The sequence below is a fragment of the Vipera berus genome (assembly GCF_964194415.1).
Source record: "Vipera berus genome assembly, chromosome: 4".
NCBI lineage: Eukaryota > Metazoa > Chordata > Lepidosauria > Squamata > Viperidae > Vipera > Vipera berus.
In genome coordinates, this window is record NC_138206.1 from 78,885,503 (window position 1) to 78,912,724 (window position 27,222).

Sequence of the window (27,222 nt, forward strand, 5' to 3'; positions counted from 1 at the left end):
ATCCCGGACCCAAGCCATTTAGGGCTTTATAGGTCATCACCAGCACCTTGAATCTCACCCGGAGGGCAACCGGAAGCCAATGCAGCTCGCGGAGTAGAGGTGTTACATGGGAGTATCGGGAAACCCCCATCACAACTCGCGCGGCCGCATTCTGCACCAGCTGAAGCCTCCGAGTGGTCCTCAAGGGCAGCCTCATGTAGAGAGCGTTACAGTAGTCTAAACGGGAGGTCACGAGCGCATGAGTGACTGTGCGTAGGGCATCTCGGTCCAGATAGGGTTGCAACTGGTGCACCAGGCGAACCTGGGCAAAAGCCCCCCTGGTCACGGCTCCTATATGGTCTTCAAAATTGAGTCGTGAATCCAGGAGGATGCCCAAGTTGCGAGCCCTATCAACGGGGGGTAACACCTCACCCCCCATCGTTAGAGATGGAATAGTCTGGTTGACCCGAGATGCCGATATGCACAGCCACTCAGTCTTGGCAGGATTGAGACGAAGCCTGTTTCTCCCCATCCAGACCTGGACCGCCTCCAGGCACCAGGACATCACGGCGAGGGCATCGCTGGGTTGGTTCGGGGTGGAAAGAAAAAGTTGGGTATCATCAGCGTACTGATGATACCCCACCCCGAAACCACCATTTATGACCATTGCAGTATTTCCATGGTCACATAATCAAAATTTGGATGCTTGCAAGTGGCATGTATTTATGATGATTGGTGTCCCAGGGTATGTGATACCTTTTGTGATCTTCTGAAAGCGAAGTCAGCGGGGAAGCCAGTCACTTAACAACTGTGTTACCAACTTAACAACTGTAGTGATTCAGCTAAGAACTGTGGCTAGGTCATAAAATGGGGCAAAACTGACCCAACAACCATCTTGCTGAGCAACAGAAATTTTGGGTTCAATTATGGTCGTATGTCAAGGACTACTTGTATTTATAGCACAAACATGAACCAAGTTTCCATGATTTATAAACTGCACAATTTAGTAGGGCTACTACACCTGAACTGCAGAAACCTAGACCACTAAATAGCTATAGAGGTAAAGAAAGTTCCAAGCCTTTGCTGCCATCTTGTATTCCTTTTCTGGAAGCTCTAAATTTGAAGCATCGTCATATAATTAGCTTTTTTGCATACATCATTACATTTTGTTGCAAAAATTACTTTGTCAAATGGCATTGATTTATCTTCTATAAGAGGATTTCCTTGAACTGATGATCAAATGAAAAATAAATATCTTGCTTTGTCTTGGATTGCTTAGCCTTCACAATCCTCTAACTGTGAATACATTTGAGAAGTAATACCATTTTCTAATTTCTCAAAGGAATCATTGCTGTAAACAAAATATTGTTCAAAGTTGTTCAATATAGCATTCCTAGAAGAAACATATTGTGTTAATGTAGCTGCATTTATACAAATATATTTGACTTGAATCTATCTGAATTACCCTGTGTTTATCTTGGAATATGTTTGTGCTGGATATTCCATTATCTGCCTTTGATCTTTTCATCAAAATGAATCCAGGTACCTATCTGGTCAAAAAACAAATGTTCATATTTCATAAACCACTTCTACTTGATCTAGATCTCAAATCCTCTTCTAAAAATAGAAAATTCTATCCTGCAATGACATTTTCTCAAAATAATCAGGCAAACAATAATTTTAGATTTCTTTATTAAAAACAAATGACAAGTTTTAATTACCAAATATTTAGAGATTCTCGTAATCTAAAGAACCATAAATCTATTTAAAAATTAAACATATTGAATTATATATTTCATATAGTGTACATGAATCATATTGTCAACACATGGTAATGATTTGCTTTAAAGAGATTAATGGCCTAATCATATGCATTTTTTCCAAAGAACAATACCATCTATTTCAATGGTATTTACATCCAAATACATGCAGAACAGCAGCCACTTCTGCACATGCACATTTACATGGAATAGTCTGTAAAGTACTATGTGAAAATTTATTCCATTTTTAAAAAATGTATAGGATACTCTATTAAATGCATATTCCAAACATGTTCTCATTATTTATATAACAAAGTGTGGACACAATGGAATAACATGAGAACTCCTGGCTAAAGTATTGTTATTACATCTGCTGGTTCTTCTCATCCTCAATAGTTCACAGATGTCTTGATTTGTTGATTTAAATTCTGCACTCACTGGTGGGTGAGGAAGAACAAATAGATGAAGACAGCCCATTCAATAAACCATGCTTAGTTTGCCACAAGTAGTTCAGTGTATTTATGATTTGAATTAGTCCTTCTGTTCAGTAACACATGTAAATATCTTTATCAATAGCAATTATTTTTTGCATCAGTCCAGGTTCACAAAATAAGGATTAATGTGTTTCCCCGAAAGAAAGACCTGCCCCGAAAATAAGTCCTAGGTTGATTTTTGGGGGTGGGCGTAATATAAGCCCTACCCCCAAAATAAGCCCCAGTTTTAGGGCAAAGTGTATGCCTAAAAATCAAGCTAGGGTGAGGGTGGGTAGATCTTACCATTGCAGCCAGGCCTCCCATGGATGCCTCACCAGATTGAATGGATTTTAATGGATTTAATCGGTAGCTCAGTTCTCAGCTGCAGAGGCCCTTCCAGAAGGCCTCTAATTGCGAAATGCAGGCCAGCGTTCCATTCTCAGCTGCAGAATGAAGCTGCTCCTTCAGTTGCAGAAGAAGTGGGCTGGCTGGGCGGGCCTGTCGGTACTGCTGCTGTGAGGTGAGTGGAAAAGACATCCCACCAAAATAAGACCTGGTGCCTCTTTTGGAGGCAAATAAATAAATAAGACCAGGTCTTATTTTCGAGGAAACACGGTATATAAAAATATTGTAATTGCTAATTGCAATCATCTAATTCATGCACACATTTTTCTTTAAAATGTAGGTTCTTGCTGAATTTATTAAGATTTGGTGTTGAATGTATGCTAGATTCACATGACAGAAAACTGATATTTCATTTATTGAAGTGCAAAGGGCAACTTAGAAATCCAGCATCACTTATGCAGCTAACCTGCATCTAATTTAAATTGGAAGTTGGCCTGATATTCATTTCTAGAAGGCTATGAATACACATATCAGATTATGCCAACATTTACTTAATTCACTTTGGCAAGATGCTTAACTTGAAATAAGAGTTCCCCTTAAATAACATGATACCCTCATTTTTGTTTTCAGTTTATCACCAATTTAAATTATAGTAGGATATTTAACTCAGTTTACATGGTCTCAGTGACCATTTTCAAACCTCCTTTTAATGAAACAATATAAAACACTCAGCTCATATTCCTACTCAATTCATATATTGGCACTTCAAGATATTGTACATAAGGCATCCACAACTGAAGTTTATTGTCTATTTTTTGAAAAATATTGCACAAATACGTCTTTGTGAAATGCAAGGCACAGAACTAGTAGGGCACTTTTGAACTGTAAGGTAAATTCTTAAATAGAGGCACATGCAGTTTTAAATAGTTTTAAGCAGCAACTCCATTACTGAAAAGTTACTTTATTATGGAATAAAGGGCAAAAGAAGATCTAATTATGGACTAGTTCAAATGCTTATTTTAGTTTAGTTCAGCAAGGAATGTGCCTGCTCCTCACCTTTATTCCCCCCTCTGAAAGGAACAGTAAACAGCTCCGACAAGTTACTTTAAAATGGCCAAGTAGCATCCACTGCGTATGATTTCTCCAAAGTAGCTCCCTCAAAATAATGTCATCAAAATTTTGTGGTAGCTCTGAATTATTATAGTGCAATTTTATCATTCTTAAAAAAATCACAGAATTGGAAGTTAATTTTGACCAACGTTTTTCAAACTTGGCAACTTTAAGATACGTGGAGTTCAACTCCCCAAATTTCCCAGTCAGAATGCTAACCCTAAGCAAGCTTAGCTCACTGAGTTTCTCCCATCACTTCTCCAAAATCTTAACTTCCCAATACCAAGAGGTTCCTTGTTGAACTGACAGTGTAAGGGGGAGGAGGCTGTGTCCCAATATAATTGTTGCACATAGCATGTCATTGAAATCCAGGATCCATATCCATATCATATTTGGTCATCATTGGCCTAAGAACCAAAGCTACTATATACCTTGGCAATGTCCTCACATTTAATTAAGGGCTACCAATGGCAGATATTGGTAATAGGAACCAGGATGGCATATCAAACATTTCCCACACTAACCCTAAGCAAACTTGATGTAAAAATGATAGATTCATCTTAAGGCTATAAAGTGTTTTGGATTCCATTTCAAGGAAGTATTGTATAGCCTATAGGGTTCTATAAAATCATATTTATTTCCATCATCATGCAGCTCAGAAATATAGCCTTACTACACACAAGTAATAAATCTTCAGATGCAAACATGTTCAAGATAAGGATTATTTTAAGATTATTTTTGAGTCAAAACTTAAGGCAAATTAGATTTTTAATGCCTTTAATTCCTATGTACTTGTACACAATGATAAAATTTTAAAAGGTTTGCTAATCAGATAAGGCATTTACTCCATGTCCAATTTTTTAAATGTGATCAAGAACATGTAGAAGCAAAAAGGTTTATTCAAAAATTTATAAACTAGAGATTCAGGGACAAGGGGACTTAGCCCTAAGTCGATTCATACATATTTATAACACGTAACTTCAATTATGAAGTGAGCAATTGTACTGTATTAAGAGCTACTCATCTGGTAAGAGCAAACTTGTGCTTTGCCCCAATATCTAAATAGCTGGCCTTATCCATATGGTGTGATATGCATCAGTATGTAAAGACAAACTGTACTTCACAGAGATATCTATAATCAATATACCTTTCCTTAGTGAACAACCTGCCTGAAGGTATTTTACAAGTACACCTATCTCCCTTTTCAAGGTTCTTGCTAAAAAAATATCGAAAAGAGAAAAAAAAAACAAATGCCATAAAAATATGTTTTAAAACAATAATCACCCTGCATATAATTGAACTTCAAAGGGTAAATGGTGGAGGAAAATATTTTTCATTGGTTAAAAACATCACACTCCCTTTCTAAAGATGTTTCAACAGGCCTATTTTAAAGATCTACTTTGCAATTTCATTGCGTTGCTCCTTCGGGGAATTATGCAGGCTATAAATCCAGTTTCTGGTCTTCTCTTCGTATCAAATTCTGTTACTGTCTCTGCAAAAGTGTATGTTGAACTAAAAGGGGAAAAATAATGAGAAAAGTTATATTCTCTGCTACTATACTACCTGAACAGACAGAAAATGAAAAACATATAGGCCACAACTGAAAGTTGTTATAGCTCATGCTAAATATAATACTTAAAAACCTCCTGCATTGTTTTAAAGAGTTGTTGAGGCCACTTGGAGGTTTATCTGTGTCCTCAAGGTCAACTGTGGTAAGATTTATGGGGTATAGTCAATTTTGACATCTTGAACAACCCTCTCTCAATAGAAGGGGAGGGATATGACATCATCTAACACCAGTCTACAACACAGTCGTTTCAGTGATTCCAAGAAGGCTCCATACCCATTTGCAACACTCAGGTGATCTTGAAGACATAAATAAACCTCCAAGTGGCTTCAACAACTCTCTAAAAAAATGCAAGGAATACAAATCCTTCCATTCCCCACCATCCAGTCAGAGCTGAAGAAGCTTCTTGGAAGAGAACAAAAGATCTTCAAAGAAGCACAAGAAAGTCCAGTTACCTCTTGAAAAAGCACATTTGACACATACTGTCAAGTTTCTGACTCATTTCACCCATAGCCAATTTATAATTGTATATATAATTACGTATTAATTTTTCCAGTTAAAGTTGTAATCCTGAACACACTTGGAAGTAAGCATCACTAAATGCATTTGGTTCTTACCAGATTTAAACAGATTGTCCTAAGAAAGTATTTAAAGAAAGAGCAAATGCTCGTCTAAGGTTTTCACTCTCTTCCTTTGTTCCTCAACCAGATGGGTTTTAAAATATTTCCAAAGTCTCTCACTCACTTTCCTTTAAAGGGTCTTTGCAAGTCTTTGCAAGTTGTAAATGAAGAGGATAGTGGTTGGTACTTACCTTATTTTTAAGTTAAAAAGTAAACAAAAAGTCAAGACAGAAATGGCAGCTTTGCCTCTCTTTTCTTTATATTAAATATAACCGCTTGGGCTTCATCACTGTGTGTTGGGGAGAGAGAGAACGGGGGGAAGCTCAGCTAATCTCAATGTACACATGTTGTACTTTGACAATAAAGGTTTATTATTATTATCATCATCCCAGTTCTATTAAAATTATTCCTTTTATTTTGGAAATTTTCTTCATTAAAAAAAAAATCCTAAAATGACTTATATTTCCTAATTTCTGACATATATCAGAATTCTTAGATTTCAGGATTCTGATTAAACACTGAAAACAACATTAGAAAAAAAAATTAATATGCTAGAGAAAAGCTATAAGTAAAGATAAAATGATAAAGGACAAGTATGCATATATATCCCCTTCATGGATTACTGCTTTGTCGTGGTGAAGGAGCTTGCGTAATTCAATGAGGCTATGAGCTATGCCATGCAGGGCCACCCAAGACGGACAGGTCATAGCAGAGAGTTCTGACAAAATGTGATCCGCTGGAGAAGGAAATGGCAACCCACTCCAGTATCTTTGCCATGAAAACCCCATGGACAGTATCAAAAGGCAAAAAGATATGATGGTGGAAGATGAGCCCCTCAGGTTGGAAGGCGTCCAATATGCTACCTGGGGAAGAGCAGAGGGCTAGTACTAGTAGCACCAGAAAGAATGAAGGGACTGGACCAAAGCCGAAAGGACGCTCAGGTGTGGATGTATCTGGTGGTGAAAGGAAAGTCTGAAGCTGTAAAGAATTTTTCTCCACAGGAACCTGGAACATAAGATCTATGAATCAAGGAAACCTGGACATGGTCAAATAAGAGATGACAAGACTGAACATCGACATCTTAGGAATCAGCGAACTAAAATGGCAGGGACCTAACAGAGACAGAAGAGATTAAGAAGAGGTGGCAAAATTACACAGAAGAACTATACAAGAACGAGCTTAACATCCCTGATAACTACGATGAGGTGGTCACTGACCTCAAGCCAGACATCCTAGAATGTGAAGTGAAGTGGGCCTTAGGAAAGCTGAGTAACAACAAAGCTAGTGGAGGTAACAGTATTCCAGCTGAGTGATTCAAAATCTTAAAAGACGATACAGTAAAAGTGCTACACTCAATTTGACAGCAAATTTGGAAAACTCAACAGTGGCCACAGGATTGGAAAAGATCAGTTTACATTCCAATTCCAAAGAAAGGCAGAGCCAAAGAATGTTCAAACTATCGCACCATTGCACTCATTTCACATGCTAGTAAAGTTATGCTTAAAATCCTACAAGCTAGACTCCAGCAGTATGTGGATCGAGAACTACCAGAAGTACAGGCAGGATTTCGAAGAGGCAGAGGAACTAGAGATCAAATTGCCAACATACGCTGGATCATGGAGAAAGCTAGGGAGTTTCAGAAAAACATCTACTTCTGCTTCATTGACTATGCTAAAGCATTTGATTGTGTGGATCACAACAAACTGTGGCAAGTTCTTAAAGAGATGGGAGTACCAGTCCATCTTGTTTATCTCTTTTTTTTTTCTTTTAAACAAATTTTATTATTTAAAACTTTGGACAAGGTGTTAACGGTCTGACAATCCTTCTTGTCATTACATCATTTTTGTGTTTTATATACATATATACACTTTATGTACATATCATTTATATACAGTTATAGAATATTCAATCTTATCAACCACCTTATTCTAATAATATGTGAAATCAGCATCCTGTGTGTTTCTGTTGTGACCTTCCTTTCTGATCCTACCATGAGTAAAACTTATTCCAAATTTTGTAGTAATCTGACTGGTCTTTATTTTTAATTTCCAAAGTTAACTTGTCCATTTCTGCACACGCCCAAATTTTACTTATCATTTCACTCTTTTCCGGTATTTCACTGTTTTTCCATTTCTGGGCGAACGTCATTCTCGCTGCTGTGATGATACGTATTATTAAATATAACTCTTCTTTGCTATGTTTCTCTTTTGTTATGCCAAGCAGGAAAAATTCTGGTCGACATTCGACTCTCTGACCTAATATTTCCTCTAGCTATGTCCGAATCCTTTGCCAATACTTTTGTGTCTTATTACAGGACCACCAAACATGTTCTTTGGAACACTTCCAACAGCTAGGGGATATTGTCTTGTACATTTTGGCTAATCATGCTGGGGGGAGATGCCACCGATAAAACATTTTATATAAATTTTCTTTATAAGCTGAGGCCAGCGTTATCTTTTTATTTCTATCCCAGAGAGTTTGCCAGATATCACAATCTATGCCATATCCCAAATTTTTAGCCCATATCAGCATTGGTTCTTTAACTTGTTCCTCAAACATTTTGTACCCCAATAGCAAACTATACAATTTCCTTATTTGTTTCTCATCTGGCCCCAATAAAATTTTATCCAATGCAGTTTCTTGAATATTTATCCCCCACTCTTTCTTATCTTTCCCATATCGTGTTTGTATCTGTAGGTAAGCCCACCATTTTATCCCTTGTTGTTCTAGTTCCTGTCTAGATTTCAGTTCTCCCATTTCATTCATAATATCTTTATATGGAGTACTGTTTTCCAAATTAAGCAAATTTGGGTAGACTATCGCTTCAAGGGTGGACAACCAGACTGGTACTTTAACATAATTTTGTTTTCTAATTTTATTCCAAATTTTAAGTAGCGCTTGTCTAATCCGAGTTTTGAAAATGTTGATATAACCCTTGCTTCTCATTCCATAGGAATGCATGTCAGCCTAACTGCAGATCATGGCCTTCTAGAGTTAATAATCTTTTATTCTTTAAAATTATCCATTCTCTAATCCAAGTTAACGCTGCTGCATGATAATATGTTTCCCAGTCTGGTAGTCCAAAACCCCCATTTTCTTTAACATCCTGCAGATGTTTCATTTTAATCCTTGGGTTTTTCCCTTGCCATATACAATTTAATGTCAATTTGTTCAGGTTCCCCAAAATTTTTTGATCAAGTTGTATAGGAATATTTTGGACAAGGAATAGGATTTTAAGTAATACATTCATTTTTATGACAATGAAAGGCTCAAATTTCCCCATCTTTCCAGGTTTTCTTTTATTTGTTTCACTATTTTGTCATAATTGTCTTCTTTGATTGAAGTGCATCTGGCCGTAATAGTAATTCCTAGATATTTTATCTTCTTAACTATTTGTATATCCATAATCCTAGCCAAGTTTTCTTTCTGTTTATTCGTCATATTTTTAACAATCATTTTAGTTTTACCCTTGTTTATTTTCAGCCCAGCAACTTCTCCATATTTATCTAATTCTTCCAACAGTTTCGGTCCCGATTGTTGTGTATCCTCCATAATAAAGACCAAATCGTCTGCAAATGCGTGAAGGTTAAAAATTTCTTTTTTAATTTCTAATTCTTTTATATGTGGTTCGTTCCTAATTATCCTCGTTAGGACCTCTAGCATCAGTATAAATAGTAATGGGGATAAAGGACATCCTTGTCGTGTTCCTTTTTGTATTTGAAATTTCCTGGTTGCTTCTCCATTTATTATTATTTTAGCTTCCTGATTAGTATATATTGCCCTTATTATATTTATAAATTTTTCACAAATATCCATATACCTAACTTGTTGATATATAAATGGCCACTTAACGTTATCAAAAGCCTTCTGGGCATCTAGGAATAATAACGCCATTTGTTGTCCACTATGTATTTCATAATATTCTAGGGTGTCCAATATTATCCTAATGTTGTGTTTAGTTTGTCTTTTGTCTAGAAATCCATTCTGGTCCACATGTATAAAATTATTAAAAAACCTTTTTAATCGCTGAGCTATAATTGTTGTGAATATCTTAAAAGTCGTTGGCGCTGTTTGAATTTGTTCTACCAGCAGCAAGTTCTGACTGCTGGCCCAGTGATGGATTCTATTGCAAATCAGGGCTGTTTCCAGAGGAGGCGAGGACCTGGAGCTTATGGAGCGAAGGAACTGGATGAGGCTGTCGGCAGGCCCAGAGGAAGAGAGAGAGGCTTTTGGAGGAGTTGGTGGCGGTGGCAGCAGCGTGCTCCAGGGGCGAAAAGAAGCAAGGCCTCTTTAAGGAAAGGGTGGAAGAGTCAGGATCAGAAAAAGGAAAGAAGGTGAGGTTGTCAGAATACAAGCTAACTTGAGGGCTAATCCACATGGAGCCCCATTTCCATCTGTCCTGTTTGCCATCATTCACCCCCTAGAGACTAAAATGGACAATGTGAAATTTGAGCGGGCCCCAAACAAGGAGTATATATCGGAGGTGGTGACCCTTTGAGAGCTGTATGCAACGAAATTTCATTTTGATGTATGCCGATTGGTGTACATTCAAAGTGACAATAAAGTTATCATCATCATCATCGTCAGAATTAAGTAAAGATATTGGTCTATAGTTTTGAATTGATATATGGTCTGGTGTTATCTTTTGGAATCAGGACAATATTCGCCTTTGACCATGACTTTGGGGTTTTTGCTTCATCCAGGACTGTGTTAAACACATCCAATAAAGGTTGTCCTAAAATGTTTTGTTGTTCCTTATAAATTTCTATTGGGAGGCCGTCAGGACCCGATGCTTTGTTTTTTTTTGTTGTTAATGGCCATTATCACCTCTGACATCCTAATTTCTTCGTTTAACATATTTTTAATTTCCACTGTAACTTTAGTGGAAATTAGTGTTAGTGTTGCTTTTTTGAAACATTCCTCTGCTTTCTCCTCATTTTCCTGGCTATCTTCCTCATAAAATTCCTGGGCTATAATTTTTTTCTCCTCTTCTTGATAGTGTATTCTCCCTTTGTCATCTCGTAATTTACTAATCCAACTTTTCTCCTTTTGTTTTTTTTAATTTGTGTGCAAGCCATCGACCAGGTTTGTTTGCATTTTTGAAAATGTTCTGTTTTATACATCTTATCTGTTGTGCTAATTTTTCTTTTTATAAGATGTTAAGTTTATGTTTAATTAAATCCATTTGTTGTTTTACATTCTTTTTTGTGGTTCTTGTTAGAGTATTGTTTCTAATCTTTTGTATTCCCCTTCTAACATTTTCTGTTGATTTTTCTCCTTAGTCTTTTTCGCCATGTATGCTATAACTACTCCTCTCATAATAGCCTTAGCTGTGTCCCAATGATTTTGGATAGAGGTGTCTTTAGCTTTATTTTCTTTAAACAAGAAGTCCAATTCTCTCTCCATCTTTAATCTGAAGTCATCTTCTTTTAATATTGATCTTTGCATCTAGATGTTTTTTTGGACCCTTTCCAGCTAAATTTCACAGGGTTGTGGTCTGCCCAGGTGCTTGTCTCTATGCACACGTCTTTGACTTCAGAGTTAATTTCACTTGACATCCACACCATGTCAATCCTAGACCACGAACTATGTCGATTAGAATAATATGTATACTGTCTAGCCTCACGATTCCTTTCTCTCCATATGTCCTGGATATTTAGATCTTTGGCCAATTTGAAAAAGGATCTTGGTAGTGTTCTTCTTTTCCTTTTCCTGGTCTTATTAACCTTGTAGTCCAAATTATTATCAATAATAGCATTGAAGTCTCCTAGCACACAGATCTCATCGTAGTCTATATCACATATCTTATTGTGTAACTTTTTAAAAAACTGTTCTTGGTTTCCATTCAGGGCATATATTTCTGCAATCACTACTTTCCTATGGTTTATTTCTACCTCAACTATCAATATTCTACCTTCTCTATCTTTATAAATTTGTTTAGCTACCAATTTCTCATTCACATATAATACAACCCTCCTCTTTTTTTGTTGATCTAATGATAGAAATATATTTCCTAATTTTGGTTGATCTAACAGGTATTTTTGTTGTTCTTTTATATGAACTTCCTGAATTGCAATTATATCTAATTTTTGATGAATAAGTTTATTAAAGATTTTCCATCTTTTCATTGGCAAGTTTAAACCATTAATATTCAGTGACAAAATCCTGCATTCATCTCCCTTTAGTTTACTTATATCTGGGTCTTGTGCTTCTCGTTGTGCGGATCTCTCATTTCTTTGTCTCTGCCTTCATATTTCTCTGTAGTCTCTCCAGATTTATTTCCTCTATCCTCTATTCCTAGTACCTTCCCTACTATAGCCATCTTTCTTGCATCCCTTTCTCTTATGTCCCCTCCATCTTGGTCTTCTACTTCATCTTCATTGTTAAACTGGAGCTTATAGCTGGTACAGAGTGCAGCTGCATGAGTTCTTTTGGGGGTCTCCCGATACTCCCATATTACACCTCTGCTCCGTGAGCTGCACTGGCTTCCAGTTGCCTTCCGAGTGAAATTCAAGGTGCTGGTGATGACATACAAAGCCCTACATGGCATGGGTCCGGATTACCTACGGGAGCACCTACTGCCGGCGTCAACGTCCCTCCGTCCTGTACGTTCCCACAGAGAGGGCCTCCTCAGGGTACCACCGGTCAGAGAATGTCAGCTGGTGACCCCCAGGGGGAGAGCATTCTCGGTGGGTGCACCAATCCTTTGGAACCGCTTACCAGCTAAACTCCGGATGGCCCCCGACCTTCGCTCCTTCCGGCGTGATCTAAAAACTTATCTATTCGAACAAGCCGGCCTGGCCTGATGGATTTGGGTTTTAAAATTATTTAACTAATGTATTCTTATTTTATTGCCCTGTACACCGCCCTGAGTCCTTCAGGAGAAGGGCGGTATATAAATCAAATAAATAAATAAATAAATAAATAAATAAATAAATAAATAAATAAATAAATAAATAAATAAATAAATAAATAAATATCTTTGGCCTTGTCTATCGACTCTAATCTATACCTTCTATGTTGCCATGTGACTAGAATGCCTTCTGGAGTTAGCCATCTAAAGTTCACATTATATCTAATCAATTTCGATGTCAAAAATTGGTAGCCTCGTCTTAAATCCCTCATTCTTTTAGGTATTTGTTTGAGAATTGTTATTTGTTGTCCTCCATAGTCTAGCAGCTCCTCTCTTGATCTATGTAGTAATTCATCCCGGATCGATTTTTTAACCAATCTCACATGTACTTCTTTCGGAAGATTATGTCTCCTCGCATAATTAGTTTGGACCCTATACGTCTCATCTATTTCCGCCAACATTTCATCTTTTCCTATGCCTAGTGCTTTCGCCATTAAATACGCCATCATGTCCAGCAGGTCTTCACCTTTTTTTTCCTTAACGTTTTGAAAGCGCAGATAGTGGGTGGCTTTCTCTGCTTCCAGGAAGATCACTGTTGTTTCAAGCTGTCTGTTCCCCCAGATTAGTGTTTCACTTAAGTCCTCTACTTTCTTCTTCTCCTTCTCCATTCTTACTTCCATTTCCTGTAATTTTTGCTCATTTTTTATTAATTGTTGTTGGATCCCCTCAAATTTACCATCAATCACTTGTATTTTTGCCTTTAGCTCAGGGCTTTTCAACCTTTTCACCCATTGTACCACTTTTAGGATAAGGCAATGTCCGAGTACCACCAGTCACTCAGCAAGGTGTCAAAAACTTGACCAAAAAAAAAAGAAAAAGAAAAAACAATTCACTTAGTGACTGTTCAAAGTTACGACGGCACTGAAAAAAGTGACTTGTGACCATTTTTCACATCTATGACCATTGCAGCATCCCCAGGGTCATGTGATTTATATTCAGATGCTTGGCAACCAATTCGTATTTATGATGGTCACATTGTTCCAGGGTCATGTGATCGCCTTTTGCAACCTTGTGACAAGCACTTAACCACCATATTACTAATTTAATCTCTCTCCCTCTCTCTTCCCTCTCTTTCTCTGTCCCTCTATTTCTCTCTGTCCCTCCCTCCCTTTCTCTCCTTCTTTCTCTCTTCCTCCTCCCTCTTTCTCTCCCTCTATTTCTCTCTCTCCCTCTTTTTCTCTCCCCTCCCTTTCTCTCTCTCTATTTCTCTCCCTTTCTCTCCCTCTCTCCCATTGTCCCTTCCTTCCTTCGTTCCTTCATTTCTTCCTTCCCTCCCTCTTTGTCCTTTCCTCCTTCCCTCCCTCCCACTGTCATTTCTTTCCTTCCTTCCTTCCTTCCTTCCTTCCTTCCTTCCTTCCTTCCTTCCTTCCTTCCTTCCTTCCTTCCTTCCTTCCTTCCTTCCTAATCCATTTTTACCAAGAAACCTGATGCCCACTTAACTCTTTATGAAGCACCCAAGGAAAGTTAGGGAAGATCTATCAACGATACTCGGAGGTTGCTAGCTCATTTAATAAGCTTTATTCCATCAACATATACACCTCGCATTCGCTCACAGTCTATCCATGCATGCCAACAATGCTGCTGTGGACCATGGGGCAGGAAGGCGTCCTTCACACGGGATGGATGGAAGACACGCCAAAGCACCCTTCGCCCAGCTGCCTTCTGCAGACGCATCCGGAGTCCCCGGTGGGGGGAGATCTGGGGCTGAGGCGCACTCGGGGAAGCACACGGCAGCAAATCACAATCAGCTGCTCTTGGGGGACGGAGGCACAAAGCCGGCCAAACAGGGCTCGGAGCGGTTGACTCTCCCGGACCACAACTGCACTTCCACATTTCCCAAGGCAGCCCCCACAGACAGAGTGCAGCGCAAGGAAGACACACCAAAGCTTGTCCCGGAGCCTCCCACTGCCGGAAGCCTGCGGCGGCGGCATAACAGGACTTGCAAAAAGCGGGGTGGGCAGCGGCGGCTGCTCACGGCGCTGCCCAAAAGCAAACAGAGCAAAAGCAAGCAGGCGGAGCCTCCCACTGCTGGAAGCCTGCTTGCAAAAAGTGGGGCGGGCGGCGGCGGCTGCTTACAGCGCTAGCTAAAAGCAAGCAGGGCAAGGCTGCTATCAAGCCCCAGGCTCCACAATCAACTTGGTGGATGTGTGGGGAGGAATCCGCACAGCAAACCAGCTGATCGGCAGAGCAATGAGCAGCTGCCTTTGCTGCGTCTTCCCTGCGCTGTGCTTTGTTGGCAGCTCAAATCCGGAGTCTCAGCCTCCCAGCTGATCGGCGGAGCAACAAGCGGCTGGCAGGCCAGGTAGCCGGGTTGCTGCATGGATTCCCCCTTCACAACCAGTTGATTCTCGAGCCCGGGGCTTCATAGCAGCCTTGCCCTGCTTGCTCTTGCCCGGCGTTGTGAGCAGCTGCTGCCGCCTGTCCTGCTTTTTGCAAGTAGGCTTCCGGCAGCAGAGGCTCCGGGGCGAGCTTTGGCACGTCTTCCCTGTGGTGTGCTCTGTCAGCGGCTCAAATCCAGAGTCTCAGCCTCCCAGCTGATTGGCGGAACAATGAGCAGCTGGCAGGCCAGGTAGCTGGGTTGCTGCACGGATTCCCTCTCCCCAACCCAGTTGATTGTCAAGCCCGGGGCTCGACAGCCGCTCCTGCTCAAAAGGCAGTGTTCGGCGGCTGGCAAGGCACTCGTGCGGGGCTCTCCCGGGGATGGCGGGCCAAACGGGGACCAGCCTCGCCCTCTCCGCATTAGAGCAGCACCCGCGGAGGCGGCCAAGGGCAAGCAGGGCATGGCCACTCCTGCTCGACAGGCAGGGTTCGGCGGCTGGCGAGACGCTCGTGCAGGGCTCTCACGGGACTGGCGGGCGATGGGGAAGGAGCAAGCTAATCGTCTTACCAGTACCTGGGACTTCGACACGCCTTCCCGGCCACATGTGCCCTGAAGAAGCGCCGATCAGAAGTCAATCCAGTTGCTGCACAAGTCCCTGGGGAGGGCAGGGTCTCACTCTGTGCCTGCGCGTGCCCTCTGTAGGGTTCCTGCAGGCCACTGCCAAGCAGCATGCTTTCCGGAAGCAAGTGAGCTGGGAAGGAGCAGAGCGCGGGGGTGGGGGGGAGGCAGCGTGGGGAGGCAGGCGACGCCGCGTACCACCAGCCAGGTGCTCGCGTACCACTAGTGGTACGCGTACCACCGGTTGAAAAGCCATGCTTTAGCTTACCAGTATCATTTCTCACTTGGCCTATCTCTTTCTTCATCTTTTCATGATTCTTAGTCATTGCTTCTTGCATATTTTGCAGAAGGGCTTGTAAATCTTTAAAGGAATTTGACCTTTCCCTTTGTAGCATGTCATCAATGGACTTCTGACTAGAAGGGCTTGAAGACATCCCTTAACCTCTGTGGCACTTCCCTCTTTCCTGCATTAATCTTTGTTAAGTTCAGTATGCTTGTCATATTGAACCAGATTTTTATAAAAATACTCTTTATGGGGTATTTCCACCTTCTTTTCCCCCCTCTATCTCCCTCCACCACTACCTCCTTTTCTATTTCCTAATTTGGGGGAGATATATCAAAATTAACAGCCACCCTGTCCTCTATCTCTAATCTGCTGTGGCTCTTATAATATTAATAAATCCAACCAAACCCTTAAGACATTACTCAATTAATACCACTCTTTACAAATACTTATATATCTTTAACAATCAAGTGATTAATTCCTTAGCTAATTATTTCAATTCTATCCAATTCTAGCAATCAACAATCGCAACAATATAGTTATTTCACGAATATAGCATGCAATCAGTCTATATATTTATATTTATTTGTGTCTTTTTATCTATATTTATATATCACCTTTATCTTCCTGTCCCATCAAAGTCACTTTCCTTTCCATCTTATTTATCTCTTGAGAAACCTCTATGCGGGTCAAGAAGCAACAGTGAGAACTGGACACGGAACCAGTTTGATTGGTTCAAAATTGGGAAAGGAGTCTGGCAAGGCTGTATACTGTTGCCCTGCCTATTTAACTTATATGCAGAACACATCATGATAAAGGCAGGGCTAGATGAATCAAAAGTTGGAATTAAGATTGCCGGGAGAAATATCAACAACCTAAGATATGCAGATGATACCACTCTAATGGCAGAAAGTGAAGAGGAACTAAAGAGCCTCTTGTTGCATGTGAAGAAGGCGAGTACAAAAGTTGGCTTGAAACTTAACATTAAGAAAACCAAGATCATGGCATCCGGCCCTCTCAGTTCCTAGCAAATAGATGGGGAAGAAATGGAGGTAGTGACAGATTTTATTTTCCTGGGCTCCAAGATCACCGCAGATGGGGACTGCAGCCAAGAAATTAAAAGACGCTTGCTCGTGGGGAGGAAAGCCATGGTAAATCTAGACAGCACACTAAAAAGCAGAAACATCACCCTGCCAACAAAAGTGTTTACAGCATGCAATGTTTTTTAAAGAAAATATGATGAAGATGATGTATAGGTGGTATGTAACACCGGTTAAACTTGCAAAGGTCCGGATTACCTTAGAGAGCACCTGCTGCCAGCATCAGCTTCCCACCGTCCTGTGCGCTCCCACAGGGAGGGCCTCCTTAGGGTTCCGCCAGTTAGGGATTGCCGGCAGGTGATTCCCAGGGGGAGGGCGCGCCCGCCCTTTGGAACGAACTGCCGATGGAACTTCGGACTGCCCCCGACCTTCGCTCGTTTCGCCGGGACCTAAAAACCTGGTTGTTTGAACTGTCTGGCCTGGACTGAGGGGTTTTAAATTAAATTAATTTTAAATTTTAATTTTAATTTTGTCTTAATTCTGTGGGCTAGTATTAATTTAATTCTATTTTAACTTTCCTTTTTGTATTGTCTTAATTCGCTGTGTGAACCGCCCTGAGTCCTTTGGGAATAGGGCGGTATATAAAATCAATCAATCAATCAATCAATCAATCAATCAATCAATCAATCAATCAATAAAAATTTATCATACACATGATAATAAATGCTGGAAATGTAAAGCTGTAGAAGGAACCTTTTAGCACATGTGATGGACTTGCCCCATAGTAAAAGACTTCTGGGAAAAGCTCTATAATGAATTAAAGAAAGTGTTGAAAAACACATTTATTAAGAAACCAGAAGCCTTCTTATTGGGTATAGTCGGAAAAGAAATTCCCAAAAAAGATGTTACTCTCTTTCTGTATGCCACAACAGCGGCGAGAATTTTGATAGCAAAGAATTGGAAGACATAAGAAATACCAACTGTGGAAGAATGGCAGATGAAAATGATGGACTATATGGAACTCGCCGAGCTGACTAGGAGAATCCGTGACCAGGGACAAGAGTCGGTGGAAGAAGATTGGAAGAAATTTAAGGACTATTTGAAGAAATATTGTCATATTAATTAGTTTGAAATGGACTTGGAAGTGTTTATAGGTTGCAGTTTTAGAGTTTAATGTTTAGTATTAAGGATAATATGAAAGAATGATTGTTAAATGATAAGAAATTAAATATAGATAGATATTAAATATGATTTAGAATTATGAAATAGAAATTGCTAATGATGATCTACGATGAAATGCAGATAGGGGGGACTTGAGGAAGTCACCTGAAAATGATTAGAAAGATTAAGAATAATGGAAGTTAAGTATACTTTTTGTATTTTTGTTGATTGTATTGTTTATGTTATGTTTTGTTTTTTATATGTATTTTTTGTTTTAATATATGTTTTTATAAAAGCAATTTAAAAAAAGAAATTAAAAGATGCTTGCTCGTGGGGAGGAAAGCCATGGTAAATCTAGACAGCACACTAAAAAGCAGAGACATCACCCTGCCAACGAAAGTGTGTATAGTCAAGGCTATGGTCTTCCCAGTTGCAATGTATGGCTGTGAAAGTTGGATCATAAGAAAGGCTGAGCGCCAAAGAATTGAGGCCTTTGAATTATGGTGCTGGAGGAGACTCCTGTGAGTCCCTTGGACTGCAAGGAGATCAACCCTGACTGCTCTTTAGAAGGCCAGATCCTGAAGTTGAAACTCAAAAACTTTGGCCACCTAATGGGAAGAAAGGACTCACTGGAGAAGAACCTAATGCTGGTAAAGATTGAGGGCAAGAGAAGAAAAAGACGACAGAGAGGTGGCTGGATGAAGTCACTGAAGCAGTAGGTGTGAGCTTAAATGAACTCCAGAAGATGGTAGAGGACAGGAAGGCCTGGAGGAACGTTGTCCATGGGGTCACGATTGGTTGGACACGACTTCGTAAGCAACAACAACAATGCATATATATATAAACCTGACCTTTCTATGAGTATTGAAGATTGTCTGAAACTTTGCAAAGTGACAAACTAATGAAAAAAAGATTCCTGTGGTCTTCTGTGGAAGAAACAAAATGAACCCTAATTGTAATAGCATGAATGTGTGTCTTATATGTAGTAATTATGTCTGGTTAAATCTATGTTTAGTATTTACCATCAAATTCAAAGAAATTTAAAATGGTTCCATGCAAATCCCACCTATTTCAAAGAGTTTATTTCAATGGTCTTGGTCCAGTCAGTTCTCTTGACTGAGCTAACTGTATTTAATCTACAATACAAAAATTAGCAATAAAATAAAATGTAGACACTTAGGCTGAAGCAACCATGTTTTGTTTTTCTTAAATGGGGCACTATAGGCATGGCTACCTAGGTGAGCAGCTGCACAAAATCACAAATATAAGCTACTTTTCATGTAAAGAAAGGTGTATATATAATTTTTTAAAGCTCTTTATGACCTTACCAGATGGCGCTGCATGTGCTCCTTGCGGGCTTTCCACAGGAATGTTTTCTTGATCTGTAGAAACAATCACAATTAAAATACCTTATATTTATGCATATTCAGCTCAGCCTTGAACAGAGTAACATTCTACAACCAAAGTTTATTTCAAATTGTGAGCTTTCAATTACACTGGGAATCATCAAATGTCAATGTAGTTAAAGCAATTATTTTAGATCTTACAACCCCAAATTTTGGGGGTTTCAAGTCAAGTTTGTTGTAACTTACCACTTGGTTTGAAGCAAAGCTTCTTCTTCTGGTATGCTATAAAACTTGAAATAGCTCCAGCTATTGCCACTACAACAGAACTAATAATGCCAGCTAGCATGCCTGGAGAATCTGTGAAAAGAATTCCCCGAATTAGAAATAATAATAATAATAACAACAAAATAATAATAATTATAGTTGTTGTTGTTGTTGTTATTTAGCATATGATGAGAACATGACAGAAGAGGAATGAACGTATATACACAGTCCACATAATTATAAATAAAACTTCTACGGGGGTATGGCAGTGGCCTTATAACTGGATGTCCAATTCAGAGGCGATTCCCTCTGCACTGCTTTATGCAAATTTTCTAGGGAACCTGAGAATGCACGTTATGGGCAATCTTGCCCAATATGTTTAATAGTTTGCATATTGGCACCACAACAAAGGGAATCTTTCCATCCCCACTGATCCAGGACAAAAGCACTTCTTCCAGCATCACACCTAATACCATTCAATTTCAACCAGATAAAGCAAGGCAGGTCAAAGCCAGATGGTTTGGTAGAGGGATCATTAACAGTATCTAATACTCTCTCCAGGCATTCTCAGAGTTAAACTGAGTAGATGTAAAGTGAATAGCTTAATATCAGGAATTCAATCTTATGATGGGCTATGCATTCTCCTGGTAGATAAGAAAGGCCTTGTTATTCAGTATCCTTGACCGAATGATAGCTTGTTGTCTTCTAATATTGCTAAGTACTGGTAACCAGTGCACAGGAGTGGGATGCAATGTGCCAGAGATGATACTCAGAGATGGCGGAATTGGACAGCAACTGTTTGGATGTAGGCACTGTTAAGCTACAAGCTGGCACAATATTCAGCTGTGGAATAAACCAAAGCCAAGGCTGTTGTTTGTAGGGTGTTAGCATCAGCACCCCAGGATGTTCCAGCCAGTCTGTTCAGTAAATTGTTGCAGGTTTTCAATTTCATGGCTGTTTTTCTAAGTGTTGTCAGATCTCTCCAGTGTTAGCCCAGGTACTTTGGATAATTATTACATTGTAAAATACAGTTCCGGAATTTCACTGAAGGCTGGTAATTTGCATACCTGTTACTGACATGGAATGTGGCTACTTTTGTTTTTGTTAGGCTTGATTGGAGACAGGATTTTTTTGAAGTAGTCATGCAGCTTCTGGAGAACTTGAGGAAGGATGTCCTTGGCATCACTGAAGTTGGTTCTTTGGACTGTGAGATTGATATCATCGACATAAATAAATTTCCATGAAACAGTTTCAGACAGGTCATGGATGTACAAGTTAAAAAGAGCAGGGGATAGCACGGATCCTTGTGGTTGTCTGTTATTCAACTTAAGATATCTATGTCTATTGAATTCTGTGAAAAACTTGAAAGAACCTGTTATTCAGCATGTTGTCAATCAAGGCAATGGAGTTACGACAAGGTACCTTGATTAGTTTGAGTTCTCTCCAGACAGTATTGTAGGCCAGCGAGACATTAAGAAAAACAGAAACATTTTTCATTTTCCTTTGGAATCCATTCTTCAGGTAGGAAGTTAACACAAAGACTTGATTGCTACAATCACATTTGGGGGTAAAATCCAGCTTGTTCTCGTCAGATCCACTTTTTCAGGTGTCCTGCCATTCTGGTGGAGGGGGAGGAGGTCCACTTGGGGAGACATTCTTTGCATACTTTCACCTTTGCTGTAACACTGTATTTGTTTGGGAAATGGGGAGGGGGATCGCCTTCCCACCCAGTTTCAGCATGCTACCAAGGTTGTTTTGCCCTGAAGATGAACCACTATCTATCCTGTACTTTGGTGTTCTCAAAATAACCTTGTGACACTGTATTGGCTGCTGGTGGACTGATCAGGGTTTCATTGTGGGAAGAATAGTTTGTTGCTTTGCGTGGGAATGTTAGATTCTGCTTGGCTCTACTGCAACCACTACATCTCAGTAAAAGTTCTTTTGATTAACTACATGGAGTCAAGAGTTGTGCTTTCCTGAGGGGGCTGCTGGGCAGGTCCCTACATTAACCAGAATCTGCAATAGTAGTCAGCATGGAGAGGCTTTTACCTCTACCATGGGAACTGTGCAAGGCAGAGACCAAGAGGAAGCTGAATGCTGGGGGGAAGTCCCCACAGTGGACCTCTCTGAATGGACAGAGGCCGCCAACCTAGGGGACTCATTGAAACCCAGGTAGTCCACTTACGTCAGGAAGAATGACTAGGAAGGGAGGACTAAGAAAGTGATGCTTGCCCAATGCAGCCAGGGGCGTAAATGGCAAACAGACCTAGAAGAACTTCAGTTTGAGGAGGAAGAAAGTGGCGAGGTCAACCATGATGAGGATGTCTTCTGGCTAGTCAAGGCAGCATGCCAGATCACAGAATTCCTCGGTGTACTCCATCACAGTCCTATGCCCCTACCTCATGGTCTTAATGCGGTCTCTGGATTTCTGGTCACCCGGGGGGTCTTTGAAGCAAGCTATGTGCACCATGATGGAAGTGTTCCAGAGCCTTAAGGTGAGTGGAACCCTGACAAAGATGACCTCGATGGAGGTTCATCAAACCCCAAAAGACAACAGCATGAGAGCTTCTCCCTTAAACAGCACCGCAGGAATGCTGGCAACCCCGGCTGGGGCAAAGGCAATGGCAGGACTCATGCAAAGGGATCACACCAATGCACCAGGAAGTGGCAAAGGAGGTACCCATAGAAGGAAGGCCCCATGTTTGATGGGGATTCCCAGCAGCTGGGATTTTTCCTGGCCCACATCCTAACTTACATGCAGGAGTAGAAGCCAGACATCCCCACGGAAGGCACATAAGTGAAGTGTGTCATGCTGGCATTGGATGGGGCAGCTGCTCACTGGATAGTAACCTCCACAATGCAAATGATCCTGAGCTGAGAAAATTTAATCATTATTTATTTATTTATTTATTTATTTATTTATTTATTTATTTATTTATTTATTTATTTATTTATTTGGTTTATATACCGCCCTACTCCCAAAGGACTCAGGGCGGTTTACAAGGCAAAATTTAAAAACAATACAATATAAAATAAAAATTAAATTAAATTAAGTCTAGCCGCAAAAAATTAAAATCACAATTTAAAAACATTAAACCCCTCAGTCCAGACCAGATAGCTCAAAGAGCCAGGTTTTTAGGTCCCGGCGAAATGAACGAAGGTCGGGGGCAGTCCGGAGTTCCGTTGGCAGTTGATTCCATAGGGCAGGTGCGCCCACAGAGAACGTCCTCCCCCTAGGGATCACCCGTCGGCAATCCTTGACCGACGGTACCCTGAGGAGGCCCTCCCTGTGGGAGCGCACAGGACGATGGGAAATTGATGCTGGCAGCAGGTGCTCCCTTAGATAATCCGGGCCCATGCCATTTAGGGCTTTATAGGTCATCACCAGCACCTTGAATCTCACCCGGAGGGCAACTGGAAGCCAATGCAGCTCGCGGAAAAGAGGTGTTACATGGGAGTATGGGGAGACTCCCATCACAACTCACGCGGCTGCATTCTGCACCAGCTGAAGCCTCCAAGGGGCAGCCCCATGCTCCACCACTGGTTCGTGGACCTCCTGGCTGAACAGAAAGCCGAAGACTGCATTAAGACCATGAGGCAGGAGCGTAGAGCTGTGGTGGAGTACACCGAGGAATTCTGTCATCTGGCATGCCCCCTTGATTGGCCAGAAGACATCCTCATAGCTTTTTTCAAAGATACGTTGAATGATGACAATGCCTGTGTGGCTCAAGGATCCCCTGTAACCCTACACAGCTGGTGTGTGCTTGCTGAAGAAGTGGAGATCGATCAGGTTCAAAATAAGTACCGAGCAGCAAAATCCTGGAAGAAGACTTCTTTGGGAAAAAAAGAAACTGCAAAACCCCAACTTTCACTAGCCAAGTGAAGGTTGAAGTGTGGTCAAGGCCATCGAGCTGTTGAATGCAAAACCAGGTGTCCAGCAAAGCCAGCCAAAACCCCGCAGGGAAGACAATGAAAGGGTCGATGTGAAGTAAGGAGATGGTACTGAAAGGGGTCGTGATCGTAGAGTTCACCTCAATGCCAAAAGGGGCCAAAGGAATCCGACCCCACCGGATAATGACCAGGGATTCACAGACACCGATGATGACGACAACCCCCCGGTAAATGACCCAGTCACACCAGTGACTGTTTCCATAGAGCTGTACTTTCCCGGGTCTGGGCTGAAGGCTAATCTCAGGGCTGTAAGACTTGGATTGCTTCAGGTGCTTAATGGCCATGGTTGAGAAACTGGGGATTCGGCTGAGGCGGTCCTGGTGGCATTTTGTCAACTGGATGGCTTCATCGTGGGGGGCATCCTAGCAATGTTTGCCACTGAGCCCCTAGGTATGCAGAATTGATAAGCTTCATAATGACACCTGGGATGGAAAGACTTTTAGTCCTAGGGCTGTCCTGGTTGAAAAAGTAGAATCCTTATATGAACTGGATGAAGGGGCTATTAAAATTCCAGAAAACCTGCTCCTCCCAACCTCAATAGAAATTAACCTAGACTGCTGCCCCGAAGACCAAGCTAAGAGCAATAATGCAGGGGAAAAACCTCCCTGCCATCCCCAAAGAGTATTGGGACCTCCAGGATGTATTTAGTGAGAAGGGGTTGGACGAGCTCCCCCTCACAGACCAACAGATTGTGCTATATAATTCCTGCTTGGTGTCAGGTTACCAAAACTGAAACTGTACTCAATGAACCTAGAGAGCTGGAGGAACTATTGCTGTTTCACAATAAAAATTTAGCCAGAGGTTTCATCCAGTCACAATGACCTAGGGTTGCAGCCCAGTCCTCTTCCGAGAGAAAAAGGATGAGGCCCTTCATATGTGCATTGACTATAGAGGGTTAAATGCAGTGTGTGGGGAAAATGTTTGTCCCCTCTCTTTGAGGAAAGACAGGTTGGGTCATCTGGCTAAGGGCAAGATCTTCACTAAATTGGACTTGTGAGAAGCTTATTATCTAATGAGAATTAGGGAGGGAGATGAGTGGAAGTCTGCTTTTAACTGACCATTAGACTGTTTCCAATTCAAAGAGCTCCCTTTTGGACTGTAAGGGGTCTCAGCCATGTTTACGTAATTAATCAATGAGGTGCTGCATGAGCACTTGTATATCTGGTGACATTTTGATTTATACTGAAACAAAGGCAGACCATGTGAAACTCATGTGGGCAGTCCTCCAAAAACTACAAGCTGCCAAGTTGTATGCCAAGTTATCCAAGTGTAAATTCCACCAGAGTAAGATAGACTACCTAGGCTACTGTACCTCGCATGAGAGGATTGAAATGGACCCGGAGAAAGTCAGAACAGTGCTGGATTGGGCTCCACCCTGCACTAGGAAGTAACTGCAAAGCTTCCTAGGCTTTGCTAACTTTTATCCATAATTTATCTCCTTGTTTACCCAAATAGCCCTCCCTATTACAAACTAATTAAAAACTAAGGGAGGGGATAAACCCAAACCTAGTCAGCCACTTAACTGGCCCACGAAGTGCCAAGCCACTTTTGAGAAAATTAAGCACTTATTTGCCTCAGAACCAGTGTTAAAACACCCTAACCCAGAAAACCATTTGTTATGCAAGCTGATGCTTGTGACATGGGTGTGGGGGCAGTGTTGCTACAGGAAAATGAGAATGGACAACTACAGCCCTGTGCCTACACCTCCAAAAACACTTTCAGAAACAGAACAACGATGGGTGGTGTGGAAGAAAGAGGCCTATGCTGTGAAATGGGTGCTGCTCACATGGAGACATTTCTTTCGAAGTATGGACGGATCACAAAAATTTAGAGGCACTGCAAAACCCTCGCAAGCTCTCTAAGCAAGCCCAGTGGATACAATATTTTAACCGTTTTAAATTCACCCTGCGCTATTTCCCCTGGGGGAAGAAGAATTTCTTGGCAGATACACTGTCACAGATGCAGCAATACAATTTGCTCCAAACTCAAAATAATTCAATTGGTGCTTCCATCCCATCAATTGGCTACCCAAGTGATTACCAGGGCTCAAGTACCAAAAGATGTGATGTCTGCCTTAACAGCAGCCCTAAAGATGACAAGTGGCTTCAACACATAGCAACATTTCCTTAATTTGAGACATTTTAGTCTGGGTGGGAGCAAAACTTTATGTTCTCAAAAGCCAGAAACTCCTGGTGTTAAGAACCTGCCACGACTCAAAGAAAGCGGGTCATTTTGGATTCGTAAAGATGCTGCACCTAGTCAAGGGACAATTTTGGTGGCCATCCCTTAAAAAAGGACATTGAAGGCTTTGTTGCTAGTTGTCCAGTATGTACGTCAGCAAAAAAAAACAACCCAGGACTGCTTCAAACTGCTGGTGAGCCATCAGCACCCTGGAGGGAGATCTCTATGGACTTTATTGTTGAATTTCCCAAAAGTGTGGGAAATACTGTAATCTGGGTGATAACTGCCTTATTTTCTAAGCAAGTGCACTTTATTCCTTGCTAAAAGATCTCTTCAGCATGAAGCATTGCAAAGCTATTTTTGCATCACATTTATCAGCTACATAGAGCACCTTAATGTATTATCTCCAATAGAAGAGTACAGTTCACCTTCAAATTTTGGAGAGCTTTTTGGACTTGTTGGGGACAGACCAGAGGCTCAGTTCTAGTTACCACCCTCAAATGAATGGGGGTTGCGAAGTTATGAACTCAGTATTTGAATAATACCTTAGATGTTTTATCAATTATCAACAAGACAACTGGGCAGAACTCTATAATAACTCTATACACAGTAACATTGGTTTTACCCCTTTCTGAGTGGCTACTGGTCAAGACTTCAAGCCTATGCCTGAGCTTCCTACTGGTGACCCAGGAGTGCCATCCTTGAAAGAATGGGTCTCTCAGTTGCAGAACACCTGACCCATTGTGAGTAAAAAGCTGGCAGAAGCCTGCAATGCTTATAAAGCACAAGCTAATAAAAAATGAATTGAGCCAAAAGCTTTTAAAGTGGGAGACAGTGTTTACTTGTCCACTTGTTATCTGCAATTGCTTCAACCCTCTAAGAAACTAGGACCTAAATATATGGGCCCTTTCCCCATAAAGCACATTAACCTTGTGACTGTAGAGTTAGAATTGCCAAAGTCACTTTGACAAGTTCATCCCATTTTTCATTGTAGTTTATTGAAGCCTGAAGTTTCCTTGCCCCTTAGACCAGCTCTTCCTCCTGTTCAATAACCTGTTATGATGGGGGGCAACATTTTGAGGTGAAGGAAATATTGGATTCACGAAGACAAAGGGCGAATCTTCAGTATTTAGTAGCATGGCAGGATTTCCCTGATGCCAAAACAAGTGGGTGGATTCCAAGCATGTTAGGGTCCCTAGATTAGTGAAATGTTTTCATAATCAATATCCTGATAAACCAGGGTGATTGTTTTAATCTTTTATTTTTCTTCTCTCCCTTCTTTTTTATAGGT

At 40.9% G+C, this 27,222-nt stretch overlaps 1 protein-coding gene across 3 annotated transcripts in view; it reads right to left on the reverse strand.

Annotated features, from left to right (window-relative positions):
- Positions 1-508: 508 nt before the first annotated feature.
- CD99 (CD99 molecule (Xg blood group)) overlaps positions 509-27,222 on the reverse strand; it is a 108,330-nt gene continuing 81,616 nt past the window's right edge. Inside the window, exons 6-8 of one of the 3 annotated variants that reach the window (XM_081327339.1) lie at positions 19,782-19,892; positions 19,518-19,571; positions 509-5,179 (exon numbers count right to left, since the gene is read on the reverse strand). In XM_081327339.1, the coding sequence (XP_081183465.1) occupies positions 5,151-5,179; positions 19,518-19,571; positions 19,782-19,892 (194 nt within the window). In that variant the 3' untranslated portion in view covers positions 509-5,150. The remainder of the gene's footprint in view (positions 5,180-19,517; positions 19,572-19,781; positions 19,893-27,222) is intronic. The other 2 variants (XM_081327340.1, XM_081327338.1) reach the window with 2 other exon arrangements.